We start from the raw sequence: 19,982 nt of genomic DNA, 5'->3' as shown, positions 1-19,982 counted from the left end.
TCGTACATCAGAGCAGCTTTAACACTGCTTCTCTTTGGTGATGCATCATTGCCATTAGTCATTGCTGCAACAACTGTCGCACATGTATCTTTGCTTCCAGGTGAACGTATTAATATGAACAATGGAACTGGGAAGCATCTTTATTATTATGATTGCTATGGTTCAAGACTAATTCAAATACTGTACATATATATAGCAGATAACATAATTCAACAATTGTGAATAATGTAATTATTCCACACATGTCATTAACTTTCATGTTTAAGGTCACTGAAAAGATTATTTGTGGACTTTTGGGAGCCATCCAAGCCGTGCTCATTTGCAAGGGTTATCATGGTGGTGTAGGGGAAGTGGGTTGAGGAGATTTTTGAAAGTAGCCCCAAATCTCAGCTCTGCTCCACACCCCTCCACTCTCCCTGCAGACTGGCGCTTGTTTGTTTAATAAAGGGGATTAATTAATCTCATTGGTATTCCAAGACACTGGCTGCAGTTGTGTTTCTGAGCTCGGATCAGCAAGGTCATCCATTTGTGCTTTATGAACGTTGGGAGTCTGTGAGGGAAACTCCCAGAAGGCTATAGCACCCATTGCAGTTATTTTTTGGGTGGGATGGATAGATATCAGTGGCGGGAGCACACTGATTGGACAGTTCATCTATCAATCAATCTGTATGAGATTTACGACTCTGTTCGCATTTGCATACATGCAACAACTCAGTTCAGCTGTTATTAAATGCTGCTCTCCTTCTGTCTTTGTGTTTCTGATGCAATGCTCCCTTAGCACATACAGGTACACATGGTTAAGGACCATTTGTCTTTCCGTTTGACTGAAAATCAACAGGGTAAATAGCAATACAAACACTTGATAAATAGGCCACCTCATCAGTGTGATTGATATTCCCTGCTCCGCCTTGATGCAATGTTTAATACATAAGGCCATCTGACAGGGCGCTTAGCATCAACTTTATATCATCAGCAAAACACGATGACACAATTCTGGGCCCAAAGCCATACAAATGAAGATCTGCTTAGAAATTACCAACTGTTATTTCGCAGTAATGAGTCACATCAAATATTTCTTGTGTACTATAAGTGATGACAACATCTTTGCCAAAGTGTAAAGTCATTATGAATATGTAGGGAAAGTAGTACAGCTACTAGATGTAGTGCAACCTCAGGTCAATGACTGTACCTCTTAGTATTGCATCGGTTCGCAGACTTGAAGTTGGATCGAGCTGAGGCAGCGCTTTTGGCAAAGTTGTGTCCATGTGAATTACACTCCAAAGCCATGCAGTGATTTGGAGTTTGGTCGTTTAGAGGACAACATATTAATCCTTAAACATTGTCTCCTTTTGTCACAATCAGTAACCACAGATCACAAAGTCCTTCACCCACATGGATAATCCATCATCATCAATGGAACAGTCAATGCACCTGTTCTAATAGTGAAAGCTGATAGGCTGGCAGGTAACAGCCTGCTTCTGGTTGCTTGGTTTGCTCAGACCAGGCAAACAATGTCGCTGAGATTATCGATGGTCCACACCATATGAGAAGTGGAAGCAAAACAGAGCTTTGCAGGTTTAATGTCTGAAACAGCAACATTGCAAATGTAAAACAAATACTTGCAGTATGTGTTAATGAGGAAACGGAGCTGTAATGATTTGATTGCAAATGAAATTAATTGCTGCAGAGCTAAAACTTTATAGGTATTTATAATTACTGTTTTTGTAAGATACGTTTTAGATAAATGTGTCTACCATCTTTACTAGAATGTAAATAATGTGAGTATATATTCGGAGTTATGGTAGTTAGTTAGCCTGATGGGAATATAGTAGATTTTAAAGTTAAGAGCAAATGAAAAGATGCAATTTTCATCATGCCTTTATTTTCTAAATAAGAAGAATGTTTCCAGCACTATGTTGGTTTTTTAAAATAATTTCTCTATGCCTGTTGAAAACAAGTGTCTACGCTTTGTGTTTGACTGACCAACCGAGTCCTGTCTGGGGTGATCCTATCCTTTCTGAAGGTTATAATACTATGAAAACATAGTCCTTTTAGTGAGTGCACAAATGTGTGCTTAAGAGTGTTTGTGTGTCAGGCAGCCCTGGAGAGTTTTTTGTGAGTCTTTGGATACATACAAACATCAAGCACTCCACTGGTGTCTGACAGGAGGGGTGTCATATTTTTTCATCATCACCTTCCCTGCCTTCCTTCAACTCTATCCCCTCTGAGTTAAAACATGTAATCAAAGGCCTGGCATCTGACAGCTCAGTCTTTTTTTCTTTTTGTAACCCTGGTGCCTTTTTGACAAAATCCCTTCATTTCAAGGGTGCTGAAAACCCCTCACGTTCGTCTTGGTGCAGCAGGTATGCCTCCTCTTCGACACCGCTGCTCAACAGAGGATGGTTTGCCACTCATTTAGCTTTTCTCTAGAAGCCTTTTATCTCATCAGAGCTGGACACAAACTAATCCTCTGTCCAGCCCGTCACACCAGACCACAGCATTGACATTAACACAGCTTTTAGCAGGCCACAGAGAGAGAGCCCTGCAGTGCTTTGACCGGAGCACTAGAGCTAATTCCCAGATCAGGGGGAGAGTTCAAGCTCCCTCGAGAGGAGATCCTGGCTGGCAGGCTGGATGTTTAGAGTATGTTGGAGATTAGGGCTTTGGCGAGTCAAATGCTGGATTAGGAGTGAATGGTTAAAAGGAGATTCCACAGGGTCTTAATAGTAGGGAAATAACCCTGTGTGTGTGTGTGTGTGTGTGTGTGTGTGTGTGTGTGTGTGTGTGTGTGTGTGTGTGTGTGTGTGTGTGTGTGTGTGTGTGTGTGTGTGTGTGTGTGTGTGTGTGTGTGTGTGTGTGTGTGTGTGTGTGTGTGTGTGTGTGTGTGTGTGTGTGTGTGTGTTCTCAGTTCTAATGTACAATTTGTACTGCTTAATGCTTCCATGAGTGAGAAAGGGATGTGGGTTTTGCTAATGACACTACTTCATCTCATATATCAATTATGTGGCTTATTGTAAAGAGTCAGGTTACCTCAATAAGGAAGGATTGATGCCCTAATGCATGGATAAATGTGCATAGATAAACACACTGAGCAACTTCCAATTGTTTTTTCCTTTCATCAATGTCTATTTCTGCAGTGAAACAGGAATAAATGTGTCTTTGTTTCTGCTCCTTTTTTTAAGGATGATGAGCCGATCACAGGAGGGGGTGATGGCAGAGACCATTCCCGCATCCGGAAGTTCCTCAGTCAGCGGCACAAGAAATTGCCGTGGAAACCGGAGGTAAAACAAAGAATTTTCTGTCCTTTATTTCAATTGTTTCGAGGCCTGCACTTGTCCGTTAATTATTTTCTTTTTAACTCTCTTCCATCTTTTATAAGGATAATGATTATGATGTTGAGGTCCTTCATGTGCTTTGACATGTGTGTATCAGATAAATCCAGCAAGGCCAGGCAAATGTGCAAGAAACTTTCATCAACGTTCGTGAAAATAGTTTCAGTGATGTCACTATCAGTGGCTCAGTAATTGAGTGTTTTGCTTTTTTTAAATGTAATTTAGTCGCAGATGTCTTACTCACATTTTCTTTCACTTGTCCTTCTACAAGCAGTTTGTATTTGAGGTCAAATAGAGATTGAGTCTTTCTCTGGCTCCATTATCAGAAGAACAAAATGTATGATGATGATAAATCACTCTGCGAGGATGGTAATATTTCAACCCGAACCATTAGCGGACTATATTTAAAGGCACCTCTGACCAGTAGATTATAAGTTTGATTTGATTCATCCTAATTTTTCATCTCGCTTACTGATGTAGTTTACATACCCGCTGTAACAAAGGGAGCAGCAGACAGGGCAATTAAGCAGCGGATTTGTGATAAGGGAAGCTGCTCAAGATTTGTAACCTGTTCGACAGAGTTTAATTAAAGGGTTGTGTGCGTGCGCGTGAGTCTAATCTACAAAAAAAGATTCATTAGTTATTCCCTACCTTAGGTAGAGTTTTAATATCTCTGCTGAACACTTCAAACTGTTCAAACACACAGCATGAGCTGGATAATGGGAAGTTATTGTTATTTTCAAGAAGATCACCTTTAGGGCAGCCATACAGAATTTTGGGGATTTTACAGGAATTTGTATCATTCACTGATGTTCCAAAAAGCACGATGCATTTAATCTCATGCACAGGGCAGGGGAGCTGAACACAGTTTGTATTTTTTCCCCGGGCGCTGCACAATAGCTGCCCACTGCTCCTAGTACTAGGATGGGTTAAATGCAGAGGACCAGTTTCACTGTGTGTGCTCTGCTGTGTGCATGTATGTGACTAATAAAGAGGGTTTCATCCTCCGATTCTATGTATAGTGTTAGTACCATAAATGCTATTTTATTTCACAAGACTCTTATGGTTAAGCTAATCTTGACGAAACCTGCCTTTGACTTGTTGCCTTTGCTCAGCAACACAATACATCATGGAAAAAATCCTTATATTTCCTTAATGAAAAAAAAAATAGTTGAACATGATAAATATCATGATTTGGCTTTGTAAATGATCACATGTGGATGAAATCTGCTTTTTAATCATCTGGCCTACAAACATCTGTCGCCTGAATATTGAGGGCCCTGCATAATTGTGGAGGCTGATTTTGGCATAATTTAAAACGGTGCTACTTACAAAATGAGCAACACATCGATACGAAACAGTCAAGCGAGGATTGCAGCCAAACAAGCTGTCTGAATCGGGACCATGTAGACTAATTGCACAAATGTAAATGGATTTCATGGTCTGAGCACAGCGAGACTATTTATTATGAACATGCTCTGTTTTTAGCATTTTCTATTTTCAAAAGACATGTACATAAACAGACCACTGACAAAACAGAATTTCTTATTTATGGTTTGGATTGGGAAAGTGGAGCAGCAACAGAGGGAAATACATTTTGTAACAACCACTCAAACTACATTTTGCATTAGGGGTGACCAGCATCAAAGCTCACTTGCACAAGTAAACATTTCTTTGACTTAAGTCCAGCTTACTCATAACACGACATGCCGTTTGTGTGAATGTTCTGCAAATCTATTACGAATGTTCCAAATATCAGACATGTATCCTCAAAAATCTCTTCCTCTTTTATCTGTGAGTTCTGCTGCATCAAGTTAAAGAAAGCTTTCAGAAAAAGTGAAGTGCAGAAGTTTTTTTTTTGCTTTCCTCACCCTCTATCTGTCTTAATTACCAGCACTAACTTGTTTTCCTGATGAACGGCCAAGATGGCAGAGGTCTGAGGGGCCACTGAGCTGGCGCTGTGAGAGGCGTAGAATCGGGCTGGTGGAGGTAGAGTGCTGCCATATGCCAGCTGTCACAGACTGGCAGAGGTCACAATGACACCCAGAAGCCACACATGCAACATGAAAGCATTGCTCATTGTATTTCTTCACATTTTTGCACATTTCAACAGTTTTAGAACAGAGTATGTGAGTCTAGGGCTGTTTATTTATCAATTTTGTATCAATATCGGATATGAGACAACTTGTCTTCTTACTGTTTAGTTATTGTAATATCACATAACTATCTCTTCCTTTATTTTTCAAAGGCTACAGTTCATTAAAGTGATGTTATTTTCTAAACTTACCCGACTGTTCTGTCTGTTGTACAATTTTGCTTTTCCTTTATTTAGCTTTGACCCAATGTTACTGTTCATATAACCAACTGTGCATTCTGTTTGCACTCATTATTTCCTGTGCCTTAAACCTACTTTGCAGTTATCGCTAACTCCTTTTATCCTCTGTATATACAGTTTTAAGTTATAAATATTTATAAGATCTGTATATTGTAACTTATAGCATCCCTTACAGTATGCAGTAGTACTGCGCTTACTGTAATTTACATGTTTTAATAGTATATATACACTTACACTTCTGGTTAGATGCTAACTGCATTTCATTGGGTTGTATCTGTACTCGGAAACATGACAAGATAGTTGTATTTAATCTTATCTTATCTCAGCCTTTATTCCTATTTTACTGATGTTATATTTGTAAACAATCGTATTCTGCGAACACTTTGCATAAGCACAAGTAGTCAATGTTACAATAATGTTACAACATCAAAATTAAAATATCTGTTAATGATATCAGACTTTTTTCATATCACCCAGCCCTTTTGTGAGTCTATCCTGCAGTTGTTTTCAGCCACTATTGGTGACTGACCCAGGTTCTCTAAGGTGACTGTGGATTAGGGTGGGCATGCAGCTGTAGAGTGGACACCCTCCATCCGTCAAGGACACTGGACAGAGATCATAGAGAGAGTTATAGAACTGAGACACTTTTTAGAAGTCAAGCACTAGCTATGTAAGCATGAAGGGGTAACCAGGCAAAAAGCCGACATGGATCCAGAGAGAATTTAGGCATAATGAACAATTTGATCCAGTCAGGAGCAGAACAAAAGTGATGGTAAGAGGGATTAGTGACTTGTATATCAGGGGGACTTTGAATGATATCTCTATATGTGTAATAGTCCACATCAAATCCACAGAGGCATCATACCAGATTTCTTATAAATATGTGCGGTGATGGTAATCTGATACTCAGGAGGTGTTTAAATAAATACAGTGGCCTTTTGCAAAAGATGGAGGATAACAGGCTCCATGGTGAGTGACAGACTCAAATGTCTTTCTGGCTCGTGTAGTGTAAAAAATCTAAGCCACACGTTTGGAGATCCTATTATTTACCGCTCAAGAGGGAAGTGAGGGAGATTCTGTGGCACAACAGTGACAAGGTGCGAGCAGCCGCCACAGCTGGCTTCCGACGGGGAAACACATGCAGCGACAAGACTAAAGTAAATATCTTTTTCTTGTCTGTGACCTTCCCGTCACCCTACATAACATGCGAGAGGGAGGACGCAGCAGAGGAAGTGTGATATTTGTCTCACTGCTCACTCAGTCTGTCTTTCTTTCTTCTACCCGGCTGTCCCAAAAATTGACAAACAGGAGGCAGTAATGGGATTTATGTTGCTGGCCTCTCCTTAAATTCTTGAGAATGATCGACAGCCTGTAGCAGGAGCTAAAGAAAAATGATCCTCAGTTCCCTGTCTCAAATTCCCCAGTTAGATGTACATTCATCCTCATGTTATATCACCGGTATGACAGTAGACATGTAATTGTAGGGCAGATGGCAGATTATACCAACCCTCATTACAGTAGTTGATGAGGCTGGAATCTAGATCATGTGAACCTTGCCTTCTATTTTCTGCTGCGTGAAATGAGTTCTCATTATCTCTTTCCTTATAATTTCCTCTTTCAAACCTCTGTACCTTTGAAACCCCTTTTTCTTCTCAATGCACATACTTACAGTTTTTCTCTTCCTCCCTCATTCCTAAATTACTAATAGACTGAGAAAGAGGGGATAAGCAGGGAGAAGCTATCTTAATGCTCTCTATAAATCCACATCATTTCACATAGCGATAACATTCCTGTCATAGTCACAGAGCGAATTGATAAACACTTAATGTACATTTTAGCATAGTAGCTCAGTAAAACAGCTATATGGGAGCTTTAACACCATTTCTCCTATACTGTATACCCTAGGGAAGCAAGCTGCATGCAATTGTATATTCCCAAGTGTGTCTTTGCCTGGAACATCATGTCTCACTTTTCCTGTCCAAAGAGGATTTACAGTATCAGTTGGTGCACCGAGCAGCCATTTGTCAGTGCCTTGCTGCCAACATGAACGCCGAAGGCTGCACCAGATTTCATGAAAAAGAGAGCCGATTTACGCTCCGTTATACAGCGCGACCAGATGGGTCGGAGAGCGGAGTCATTAGAGAGCTAAAGATAAGCTAAGACAAGCTTGCAGTGATGTGGTGATGTGGAGGAAATGTGTAGTCTGAGGAAAGTAGGCAAGACGGTAACAGTGGTGTTTAGAGTTGCCTCTTAAGCTGAGCAGTCCCTTTTTATTAAGACGTCTTTACCCATCAGTTGTTGTTTCCTTTGTCAGCTTCTTTCCTGTATACCTGTGAATTCCCCTCCTGTCTTTTTTTCTTTCCTTTTTGCCTCAATCCTCATATTTGACAGATGGCATTATTGCCTCTTCCATCCCCCTCTCTTCCTCCTCATCCTTATTTAACGACAGCTGTAGGTGCTCTGTGGCTTTGAAAGTGTGGTATCTTAAGACTATATGTAGGACAGTTGTTGGGACTACATATAGAGTGTGATGAGAGAGCGGGAGTGGTGGATGAAAACAACAATAACAGGGTAGGACTAGTAATACCGAATTAAGAGAGACTGACGACAGACAATTGGCCAAAAAAGATTTTAAAAAATGATCTGATTTGACTTTTTCAGCTCAAAATGCCTACATGTTAAATACTTAAATGATGAACAGTGCACGGCATAATTGTATACATTTAAAGCTGTGTCTATAATCCTTAAGATTAGTTTTTTCAGCATGTTAGGTGTATTCTCAAATGGAGAACACAATAGACTGCCTGATCGTTTTTTAATGTGAGCATGACAAAATGCTCTGCAGGGTCTCTTATATATATACACACACACACACACACACACACATACACACACACACACACACACACACACACACACACACACACACACACGCACGCACACACACACACACGGGTGATATTTGTTTCAAAGACGCTTTAACAGGTGAACTGAAGGATTCATATTACAAAAAAAATAATATTTTTGTTACGCCTAAAAACTATGTTAAAGCCAGATCCCCCAAAAAGTATATTCATTGATATTCATATTGCATATTGGCCACATTGTAGATATTATCTGCAGCAGCATTCTACTCCTCTTGAGTGACTGCAGACTCTCGGAAGCAGTGAGGTGTTGAGTAAATTATGCTCTGTATAAGACACATGGTTGTACTGCAGTAAAATGAAAAATAGAGATGTGTGTATCCATTAGCTGAAATCGGGATCTAAATCTACATCTAAATATGTCGGATATCAACACAAAACTACAGTATCCTAGCACCTGCTGTAATGACTGTATATTGCTGATTATAACGCAGATAGATAGATTGATTCATGCAGTACAGTACTTGAAAGCATTACATACAGTAGAGTACTTTGAAACATTAGATACATTTGCCAGTATTAGGCCAACTCCTCCCTGTGTTTGCCTGTAAGGTTCCAGCAATTAGCCTGACAAATAGCCACTCTGTGCCCGTGACTGCTGCATCAGCTTTTAAATCAGTGAAACTGGTTACTCAGATCAAACATAGCTTTAGAGCAAACAAAATGACTGCATTTGACAGAAAAAGCTGCTTTGATTTGGGCTCTACTTGCAGCCTGTAGTGTGTTTTTCTGGCTTGGTTTTCTTTGAATTTTTGTGAATCGAAGTTCAGGAAACAGTGCTTTTCGAAGCTTGAGACTATGGATTAGACAGCTAGTTGTCCATGGTGGCAGGACACCAAAAAAGACTGTCTCTGTTTTTGGAAGGAATACCAGATCACAACAAATGAGAGTGAAGGAAGAAAGTGAGAAAGGCAGCAGCAGCCATTCTGTCTCTTCTTCAGCCATTACTAAAAAAACACGGTTGTAAAAACCTGCCATTTGAGAAGACTGAAGCACAAAACACACAACCAAACACACTATCGCTACAAACTGTTAATGTGAGTGTCATCCCACGCTCCAAAACGAGGAATCAGGAGGGAGACAAAAAAAGCAAGCTAGAGAGAGACAGCAGAGAGAACTGACAGCCGACAGCTGAGCTCAGGGAAACTAAAGACACAGAGTAGAGAAATTGACAGCATTTGGCAGCATGCAGACAGAGATGGAGGTATGCAGAGGCAGAAAATGGAGAGGTCAGAGGGAAGAGGAGACAACATTAGGGATAGTGGCACTTAGGGCTGTTAGAGACGGAGAGAAGCAGCTCTCTCAGGGAAAAAGCTAAATTACATAACCATAGGAGGGAAAGTTTAGCAGTCAGGGCAGCAAAGAGATCAGTTTGGGGATGAAAAAAAATGACTTCCCTCCTGCCACATTCCACATCCTGTTAAGGCACAGACAGACCTCTCGCAGTGCTGTCACCCACAGAATACAACCAATTATACACGAGCACCACCCAGCAGAAAACCCACTTTAAAGCCTGTGGCCTCTTCAGGGCTGCACAGGGATATACTGTATGTGTGAATAATTAGAGACGTTTAAAGCTACCCTCTTATTGCTATTTGGCAAGAGGAGGGGGGAAAGGCCAAAAGAAGGTTTGCTTTTTAACCCCACAGGAAATCTATTAAAAGCTTTGCACAAGGCATATTTACACAGGGACTAGTCCAATCTGCTAAATCTTTCTTACCTCGCCATGCCTCCACCTCTCTGTCACTCCCTTTTTAAACATCAGACATTCTCAGTTATCTTTCTTACTCACCGCTTTCCTCCCATTTTATCCTGTTGATCCCCGTCCCTTTCTCTTTCAGTTTTTTAGTAGCATCAGTCTCTCTGCAGAAAAGGAAAGTGTGCAGAAAAAAAATAAAGATTTAAAATCAGAGTCCCACTGCTTCCCACTGACATGTTTTCTCAACAAAATATCTCATGGTTAATGCATGAACTGTAATTGCCACACTGCTGTCAGTGTGCAGGGCACTTAGGTCACCGTACAGAGGCGGGAGATGAACGAAAAGGAGCACTCGAGTCAGACCATCTGCTAGAATGCCTGCGTGATTTACCTAAGAAGCAAGACACCTTCCATCAACGTATTTCTCCTTAAACATGTAGAGGAGTTTACCCGTGAAGGCTTTCCCTCCTTACCCTTCTAATCCTATGATGAAACACAACAGGTTTTTTTTAATTTATTTTTGTCACAAGGCCACTTCTCTATTCAATCATCACTTGATTGATTTGTTTGACAGCTGGTACAAACGGCCAGCTTTTGCTTTGATCCAACCAGGCAGCCCAACTCCTCTTAGTCATTTGCTGAGAATAAGCTTTCTTCTCCACCTATGTGTTACATTCTATATACTGTATTTGGCAGCATTACAGTAGCGGCATGCTGGGACTGCTGTCACACGTTAAAGGGATGCGTGTGTGCGTGTGTGTGTGTGTGTGTGTGTGTGTGTGTGTGTGTGTGTGTGTGTGTGTGTGTGTGTGTGTGTGTGTGTGTGTGTGTGTGTGTGTGTGTGTGTGTGTGTGTGTGTGTGTGTGTGTGTGTGTGTGTGTGTGTGTGTGTGTGTGTGTGTGTGTGTGTGTGAAAAACAATACCCCAAGGCAGACCGGTTTCACCATCTGTCCTTGCTGTGTCCTGTGATTTCCCTGTGTAATTCAGACAAATGTCAGACTACGAGCAGGGGATGAGCTCTGACAAACTGCTCCAGACATTCTCAACCCCCCCACCCCTCCTTCTGATACTCCTGAAGAGCTCTCTGTCACCTTCTCTTATCCTGAACAGTGAAAATATTGGAAACTTCACGCTGTGTTAACATGTCTCTCCAATAATTAATTCCTCCTGCACGGCAGAATGGCATCAGAAATAATATACATTCTAGCGCCCAAATATATATATATATATATATATATATATACAGTGGGGCAAAAAAGTATTTAGTCAGCCACCAATTGTGCAAGTTCTCCCATTTAAAAAGATGAGAGAGGCCTGTCATTTTCATCATAGGTATACTTCAACTATGAGAGACAGAATGGGGGAAAAAATCCAGGAAATCACATTGTAGGATTTTTAATGAATTAATTGGTAAATTCCTCGGTAAAATAAGTATTTGGTCACCTACAAACAAGCAAGATTTCTGGCTCTCACAGACCTGTAACTTCTTCTTTAAGAGGCTCCTCTGTCCTCCACTCGTTACCTGTATTAACGGCACCTTTTTGAACTCGTTATCAGTATAAAAGACACCTGTCCACAACCTCAAACAGTCATACTCCAAACTCTACTATGGCCAAGACCAAAGAGCTGTCAAAGGAGACCAGAGACAAAATTGTAGACCTGCACCAGGCTGGGAAAACTGAATCTGCAATAGGTAAGCAGCTTGGTGTGAAGAAATCAACTGTGGGAGCAATTATTAGAAAATGGAATACATACAAGACCACTGCTAATCTCCCTCGATCTGGGGCTCCATGCAAGATCTCACCCCGTGGGGTCAAAATGATCACAAGAACGGTGAGCAAAAATCCCAGAACCACACGGGGGGACCTAGTGAATGACCTGCAGAGAGCTGGGACCAAAGTAACAGAGGCTACCATCAGTAACACACTACGCCACCAGGGACTTAAATCCTGCATTCCAGGCGTGTCCCCCTGCTTAAGCCAGTACATGTCCAGGCCCGTCTGAAGTTTGCTAGAGGGCATTTGGATGATCCAGAAGAGGATTGGGAGAATGTCATATGGTCAGATGAAACCAAAATAGAACTTTTTGGTAAAAACTCAACTCGTCGTGTTTGGAGGAGAAAGAATGCAGAGTTGCATCCAAAGAACACCATACCTACTGTGAAGCATGGGGGTGGAAACATCATGCTTTGGGGCTGTTTTTCTGCAAAGGGACCAGGACGACTGATCCGTGTAAAGGAAAGAATGAATGGGGCCATGTATCGTGAGATTTTGAGTGAAAACCTCCTTCCATCAGCAAGGGCACTGAAGATGAAGCGTGGCTGGGTCTTTCAGCATGACGATGATCCCAAACACACCGCCAGGGCAACGAAGGAGTGGCTTCGTAAAAAGCATTTCAAGGTCCTGGAGTGGCCTAGCCAGTCTCCAGGTCTCAACCCCATAGAACATCTTTGGAGGGAGTTGAAAGTCCGTGTTGCCCAGCGACAGCCCCAAAACATCACTGCTTTAGAGGAGATCTGCATGGAGGAATGGGCCAAAATACCAGCAACAGTGTGTGAAAACCTTGTGAAGACTTACAGAAAACGTTTGACCTCTGTCATTGCCAACAAAGGGTATATAACAAAGTATTAAGATGAACTTTTGTTATTGACCAAATACTTATTTTCCACAATCATTTGAAATAAATTCTTTAAAAATCCTACAATGTGATTTTCTGGATTTTTTTTCTCATTCTGTCTCTCATAGTTGAGGTATACATATATGATAAAAATTACAGGCCTCTCTCATCTTTTTAAATGGGAGAACTTGCACAATTGGTGGCTGACTAAATACTTTTTTGCCCCACTGTAATCTAAAACCAGTGCAAATGGCAATTTTGCTGTCAGGAGGGGACATACAGTATCTGAAGTATTAAAGCATAACCTGCCTTTACAATACCAAATGTGATGCTGTTTCTGATGCCTGCACTAACCTGTCTCTCTGTGTGTCTGCAGTATAAGGGACAGGCCAACCTGCATGTGTTTGAGGACTGGTGTGGCTCCTCAATAGCCCAACTCAGAAAGAACCTGCACTTTCCTCACTACCCTCATGTAAGTTTTACAGAGCGGGCTGACTGACCTCTTATCTGTTTAAATGCTTAGTTTTTTTGTTGGTGTAATTTATTTACAATTCACACTAATGTATTTACTTGTACTTCAGCTGCCAGGCTCTTAGTTCTCATGGTACATATGAAAATAATGATATTTTATTTAAGTTTAACTAACTAACTTAATTAACCTTTAGTATAATCTGCCAGAACAGAGGTGGAACAATGATTCTTTATTTATTTCTATCAAAATCAATTCTGGCTGACATTTCACATTCGATAGCAGATTTAATGTTCTTGTTTCCAGTTACTTAATTATTTGATCTAGCATTAGTTGAACTAGACTAGGAGAATGTAAAACTTTACAACAACTCTGGTATAAATAGTTGTGATTCACCAAATTACTATGCTTTACATTTGTTCAATAAATAAATATTTTGTGTGACATCACATTAAGGACATACTTAATTTCTTAACAAATAATACATCTTAAATACAATTGTTCCTGTGAGGATATTTCTGTTCATCCCTCAAATGTAAGTTTACCACAATGATAATGATCATGTTGCACAACATCCTCAAATATCCTTTTCGTACTGTATTAATGCTAAAACTACTGCATCTATAATCTAATTTGTTATCTGTTTCACTGTAGACCCGCACCACGCTGAGGAAGCTGGCTGTCGCTCCAAAGTGGAAGAACTATGGCCTGAGAATATTTGGCTTCCTTCACCCTTACAGAGATGGTAAATAGCGCATCTTATCAGTGAGTCCCTACTCAGAGGCTCAGGGCCTTGGAGCATGTGTCCTTTACAAGAGTGGACAATTTCCACCGCCCTCTTAATCCAAGCTCCTGAGCGCCACTAATATAGTGGGTATTCACATTTTTGTTTGGACGGAATTCCAGTGACCAAACAGCTAAATCTCATTGCAGGACCCTCCAAGACCTACCTTTGAGCCCAGTTTCTATGGGAACTGAAAAGTATTTACACACATTGCAGAATGTGAAGTTATTAATTAGAACACCGTTCATTTCAGTTTTCTGTGTAGCTTTCGCTGCTGTCATGGCTCTCCACAGATGATGACTCAAAGGTCATCTTGAGGATTCTGACGAGCACTCTAACAAGTGCCCTTCACCTCACACTGCCACACACAACCTGTTACATGCTATTGTAGATTGATTGGGTGTTACATTGACCTGAGTTTGTAGAACAGAAATGCCTGGAGGTTTTCCAGATTACAGACGATAAAAACTGTCACAGTCATGACCTGCACTATATCCTTAGGCTGTTAGTGTACCCTTGAAAATGTAGTGGCTCTTGTATCATTCGCATTAGACAGATACAAGTATATTTTATATGTGATGTACACATCAGGTAACTTTTGCATGTAGTTTAACAGTGTCTCTTTGGAGTATTCCCACTCACTCTAATAGAATATTGTCATTTATTTACAAATGTATGTACTTTACATTACTGTTATCAACACTGAACACAACCTGATGTTGGTGGTCTTTAGAAAAGTATGATATTCAGTGTTTGTTATACTTTTGGCAACATAAAAAGAAGTGTCCCCCAAAACCCCAGTGTGCATAGGCTGGGAGGAAAGTAGCTTCATGCATCTCCTTATATTACTAGTTTAGCAAGAAAAACTCAACAACTTGTATTCTTAAAGGCAGAATGAGCAGGATTTGTTGGTTGCAGTTTGTACTCACAACATTCTAAGTTGGCCCCTTGCTATCCTTTGTTGTAGAAACATTGATTTTTAGGAATATCCTTCTTTTTTTTAACCTAGTTTTCAGTTTCAGCAATTAAGACAAACGTATTCACACTTTTGCCTACTGTTTTTTCCATTTTTTGTCAGCTGAATCCACATAGGTTATTCAAAGAAAGAAAATATAAATGAAGACAAAAAATATTTATATATATTTATTCAGCTCCGGAAAAAATGTAGAGACTCTACATGTATGGCAGCCTCCCGGTGTCTGTTGAATTTCAACACAGAGAAATGTTGTCAGTAGTTTATAGAATACAATAGAAAAATATATAAATAACAAAAAACTCAAAGACGTACCTATAAATAATAAAACCAGAAAAACTGGTAATGCTGGAGTGGCCACTTAATTTTTTCCAGAGCTGTGTAGATCTATGCACAAATCTTCATTTTTATTCACACCTTTGTTACCTGTGAATTGGAAATGCAAAATGTGAAATCTCGGACCACAGCCTCAGGCAGTTCGGGAATCAAGTTTTAGGTGCATTTTCACAGCTAAGAATGAGTTTTACTGGGCCATGCCCTATCTTATTTTCCTAGTTCTACTTATCGCGGATTATACATATGTACTTTTACTGGCACACACTTTGATCATGTTTTTCCCCTCCAGGTGATTTCCAGTTCTCGGTGTCGTCTGATGATAACTCTGAGTTCTGGCTGAGTCCTGATGAGAGCCCTCTCAACGCCCGGCTGCTGGTCTATGTAGGACAGGTAAACACCGAGCTGTGCTGTATCCCTGCATCATATCTGAACAACAGAGAGTCACTCCACTAAGTATTAATTAGGTCCCAGCATGTTTATGCTTTGTGATTATCAGCAAATACTGGTTTTCAAGTTGGCTTTAACTAATATTGCTTAGCAACAAGCTTTGACTGCTGGAAGAATCTGAATCACCTGAAGCATACATAGCTTCAAACTCCTCAATGTCATAACTTGTATAGCAAATGCCATTCAGTATATACCTTCGGGAAAGAACGTGTGCAGTACAACATGTGCAGAGAAGCTGAACCCTTATTATTGCACTATGTAGTGACTTTATTATCTAATATGATATTCAGATTGAGGGTGACTCATTGCTCTCAATATAATCTAATGGATTCCTTTCTTAGTCATGCACACAATGACAAAGTGTGTATTTAAAACTGTTCTTTTGTTATTTATTATTATTAATGACATTGTTAGAGCTATAAGGTTATTATTGCTATGATATCCCTGCTGACGCAGTTGCTGTTTGTAGAGCTATATGTTCTGACCAGTCAACAACATAAGCCTTTTTTTTCTGACCAGGTTTAACCTTACAGCAACACCCAGCTATTTGACCTTGTGCGTCTTTAGTAATCACCCGCTCACCTCTTGTCACCACTCTCACACTCAGGCTATCACTCACCCCCCAACACACAGCTCAGAATACATATAGCTTAAATCCTGCTGTGGAACATCCTGTGAAAAATCGTTTCATCTCTCCTTCATGCACCCTCTACCCGCAATCGAATGAAAGTCAAGCTGTGCTCTTACTGCCTTTGCTAATAAAGTTTTCTCGCAGAAACCTTCTTCAGTTTTTAAATAGGCAAGGATGCATGAGGTTGGACATTGTTTGAACTAAAACATATGACTGCTCTATTCAAATATGGTTTAAGAGCAAAGGTCCAGCTATGGAGCTGTATCTGTATTCAAACCGGATGTCAGATGTCACCACATTTGCCGGAGAGCTGAGATTAATTAGCTGGCCGCGAATATTGATGTGACATTTAGCAGAGGAGGAAAATCATCTTGGTAATGGCAGGGGAGCAGTTCTGTCGCCAGGGATCACTCATCCTGCCACTGGCTGACAGACAGGCCCCGCTGCCTCCCCTATCTTCAGAGACGCATTGTGTTTCACAGATAGAAATCTAACTCTCCGCTCTGTTCCTCATTATGTGACCCTTCTGTTTGCATACGTTAAAGGAATGATGAAGTAACAAGCCTTTTTGGGATCATTATTATTTACATCTTTGGGATTGCTTGCAGTATATACTGAGGTGCTTGCACATCACCAATTATAAGTCCAACGCAGCTAATGCAGAGCTTTGCTTATCTGAAAGGAGGATTACTGCTAAACCTGCGTTTAAGACCTTTAGCTCTAAAGAATTTCCAAACTTTTTCTTCCTAATTTTTAAACTGTTTAAATTATTCTAATAACTTGTAGCTGTTAATAAGAATCACATACGTAAATACAGGTTATCATATCTGTTTTAAATGAATTCATGTATTTAAGTGGACACCTTACTATCGGGTGTTGTAATATTCTGATATTCGTGAGAACTTTGATATGTATAAATTATAGATAGTATCCTAATAATACACATATGATAATTTTGTGATGACCTGCTCTTAAAATCCACATAGTTCTGTGAAAGCATAGTTTCTTTTTGTCACAGATGGTCAATTGGCTGTGGGGTTTCCGTGGAGACCCATTTTGTAGCTAGAGTCTGAGAATGATGTCACGAATATGATTAATATCAGCTAATTACCAGCAGCACATGTTAATGAAGTGATGACGTCAGCCGCAGAGGTTCATTTTGTCTTTCTCACACACAGAAACACACATGCATACATACAGTGAAGGAAATAAGTATTTGATCCCCTGCGGATTTTGTAAGTTTGCCCACTTAGAAAGAAATTAAAAGTCTATACTTTTAATGGTAGGTTTATTTTAACAGTGCGAGACAGAGTATAAAAAAGAAAATCCTGAAATGTACATAAAAAAAAAAGATCTAAAATTATTTTTAATTGGGGGAAATTAGTATTTGAGCCCCTTGCAACCAACAACAATTCTGGCTCCCACGGACTGGTTAAGTAAGTCCTTTAGCTTTTAAGAAAGTACTAATATCAACTCTTGACCTGGATAAAACCTGTCCACAGTCAATAAATCAGATTGCAACCTCTCCACCGAGGGAGCACAAGGCTGGAATAGACTACAAGACAACCAGCCATCAGCTTGGTGAGAAAGAGACAACTGGTTTGATTATAAAAAAATGGAAGAAGCCCAAAATGACCATCAATCGCCCTCAATCTGGGGCTCCACCATCTAAGATCTGGCCTCTTGGGGCATCAGTGATCATGAGAAAGGTGAGAGGCTGCCAATAACTACACAGGAGGGACTTGTTATTGATCTGAAGGCAGCTGGGACCACAGTCACCAAGAAAACTATAGGTAACACACTGCGCTGTAATGGATTAAAACCCTGCAGCGTCCGCAAGGGTCCCCTTCTCAAGAAGGCACATGTACAGGCCTTCTGACGTCTGCCAATGAACCTCTGAATGATTCAGAGAAGGATTATGAGGAGGCATGTGGTCAGATGAGACCAAAATCAAGATCTTTGGCATCAACTTGACATGTCGTAATTGGAGGAAGAGAAATGCTGACTATTACCACACCATCCCCGGCGTCGAGCATGGAGGTGGAAACATTATGCTTTGGGGGGGGGTTCTCTGCTAAGGGGACAGGGCGATTCACCGCATTGACGGGATGATGGAGGGGGTCATATACCGTAAGATGTTGGCTGATAACCTACTTCCCTAAACTGGGACACTGAAAATGGGACATGGATAGGTCTTCCAGCACGACAATGACCCAAAAGATACGGCCAAGGCAACTTAGGAGTGGCTAAAGAAGAAGCCCTTTAAGGTGATGGAGGGGCCTAGCCAGTCTCCGGACCTTCATTCCATAGAAAATCTTTGGAGGGAGCTTCCAGTGGCCAAGCATCAGCCTCCAAACCTTAAGGATTTGGAGAGAATCTGCAGAGAGGAGAGGATTAAAATCCCTCCTGAGATGTGTGCAAACCTGGTGACCAACTACAAGAAACCTCTGACCTCTGTGCTGTCCAACAAGGCTTTCTCCAGCAAGAGCTAAGGCATGTTTTGCAAGGGGATCAAATACGTATTTATTTAATATACATTTCTGTATTTTCTTTTTGATATTCTGTCTCTCACTGTTAAAATAAACCTACCATTAAAGTATAGACTGTTCAGTTCTTTGTAAGTGGGCGCACTAACAAAATCGGCAGGGGATCAAATACTTATTTCTTTCACTGTACTAACATCTCTATACAGGGCCTTTAAATCTCATGCAGTTACTTTCAAACACACACAGACCGATAAAGACAAAATTCAGGTTCTGGTTGGTTCCTCTATTCAGCCCTTAACACGTAGTCACTCGCTCCAGTCAGAGTGAGAAATAAGTGGGTTTCTAATAAGAACACTCTCCTCAGTCCTGCTGGGACATTATCTGTGCGCATACAAATGTACTTAATATGAGTGAGGATCACCCATAGTCCTGCTTGGCATTAATCATATTTCATTGCTCACAGCTAATCTGTAATGAGATTTTCCTTCAATCAGAATGTCCGACAGCTCCCGCTGAGTTTCCCACAGAACCAGACCAGATATCAAGAGAGACTTATTAGTAGCAGAGAGCATGTGTGTACAGCTTTGTGCGTGTGATTATGCACCGCTGTAGAGCTAATGTCTATCTGTTTTTGCAGACATATATGGCACTGGTGTATATTGTCAAGTGTGATATACCTATTTCTACTCTACTATAAGCAGATATAGAACAAAGATAGAGATGCACAGGAAACTGGGTCAGGGAAGTTTACACAAATAAGACAAGAGAGCAATAGGAGCTGTTCATTCTCATACAGACAAAACTGTCACGAGTAACAGACAACATGGTTATTACATGGAAAATATATGACACCATTTATGTAGAGCTCTAATCATTGTAAAGGTTAATGAAGTCAATTAAATCATTTGAGCAGCATCATGCGCACCTTGCCTGGATGTTGGCACTAAAAA

At 40.6% G+C, this 19,982-nt stretch overlaps 1 protein-coding gene across 1 annotated transcript in view; it reads left to right on the top strand.

Moving 5' to 3' along the window:
- The window catches only part of b4galnt4a (beta-1,4-N-acetyl-galactosaminyl transferase 4a), a 125,682-nt gene that overhangs the window by 63,930 nt on the left and 41,770 nt on the right, over positions 1 to 19,982 (top strand). The window contains exons 3-6 of the mRNA XM_063877244.1: positions 3,183 to 3,281; positions 13,283 to 13,378; positions 14,030 to 14,120; positions 15,758 to 15,858. Coding sequence (XP_063733314.1) covers positions 3,183 to 3,281; positions 13,283 to 13,378; positions 14,030 to 14,120; positions 15,758 to 15,858 — 387 coding nt within the window. The remainder of the gene's footprint in view (positions 1 to 3,182; positions 3,282 to 13,282; positions 13,379 to 14,029; positions 14,121 to 15,757; positions 15,859 to 19,982) is intronic.

The sequence above is a fragment of the Eleginops maclovinus genome, chromosome 2, assembly GCF_036324505.1.
Source record: "Eleginops maclovinus isolate JMC-PN-2008 ecotype Puerto Natales chromosome 2, JC_Emac_rtc_rv5, whole genome shotgun sequence".
Lineage (NCBI taxonomy): Eukaryota > Metazoa > Chordata > Actinopteri > Perciformes > Eleginopidae > Eleginops > Eleginops maclovinus.
This window is presented reverse-complemented; position numbering and strand designations above follow the sequence as displayed.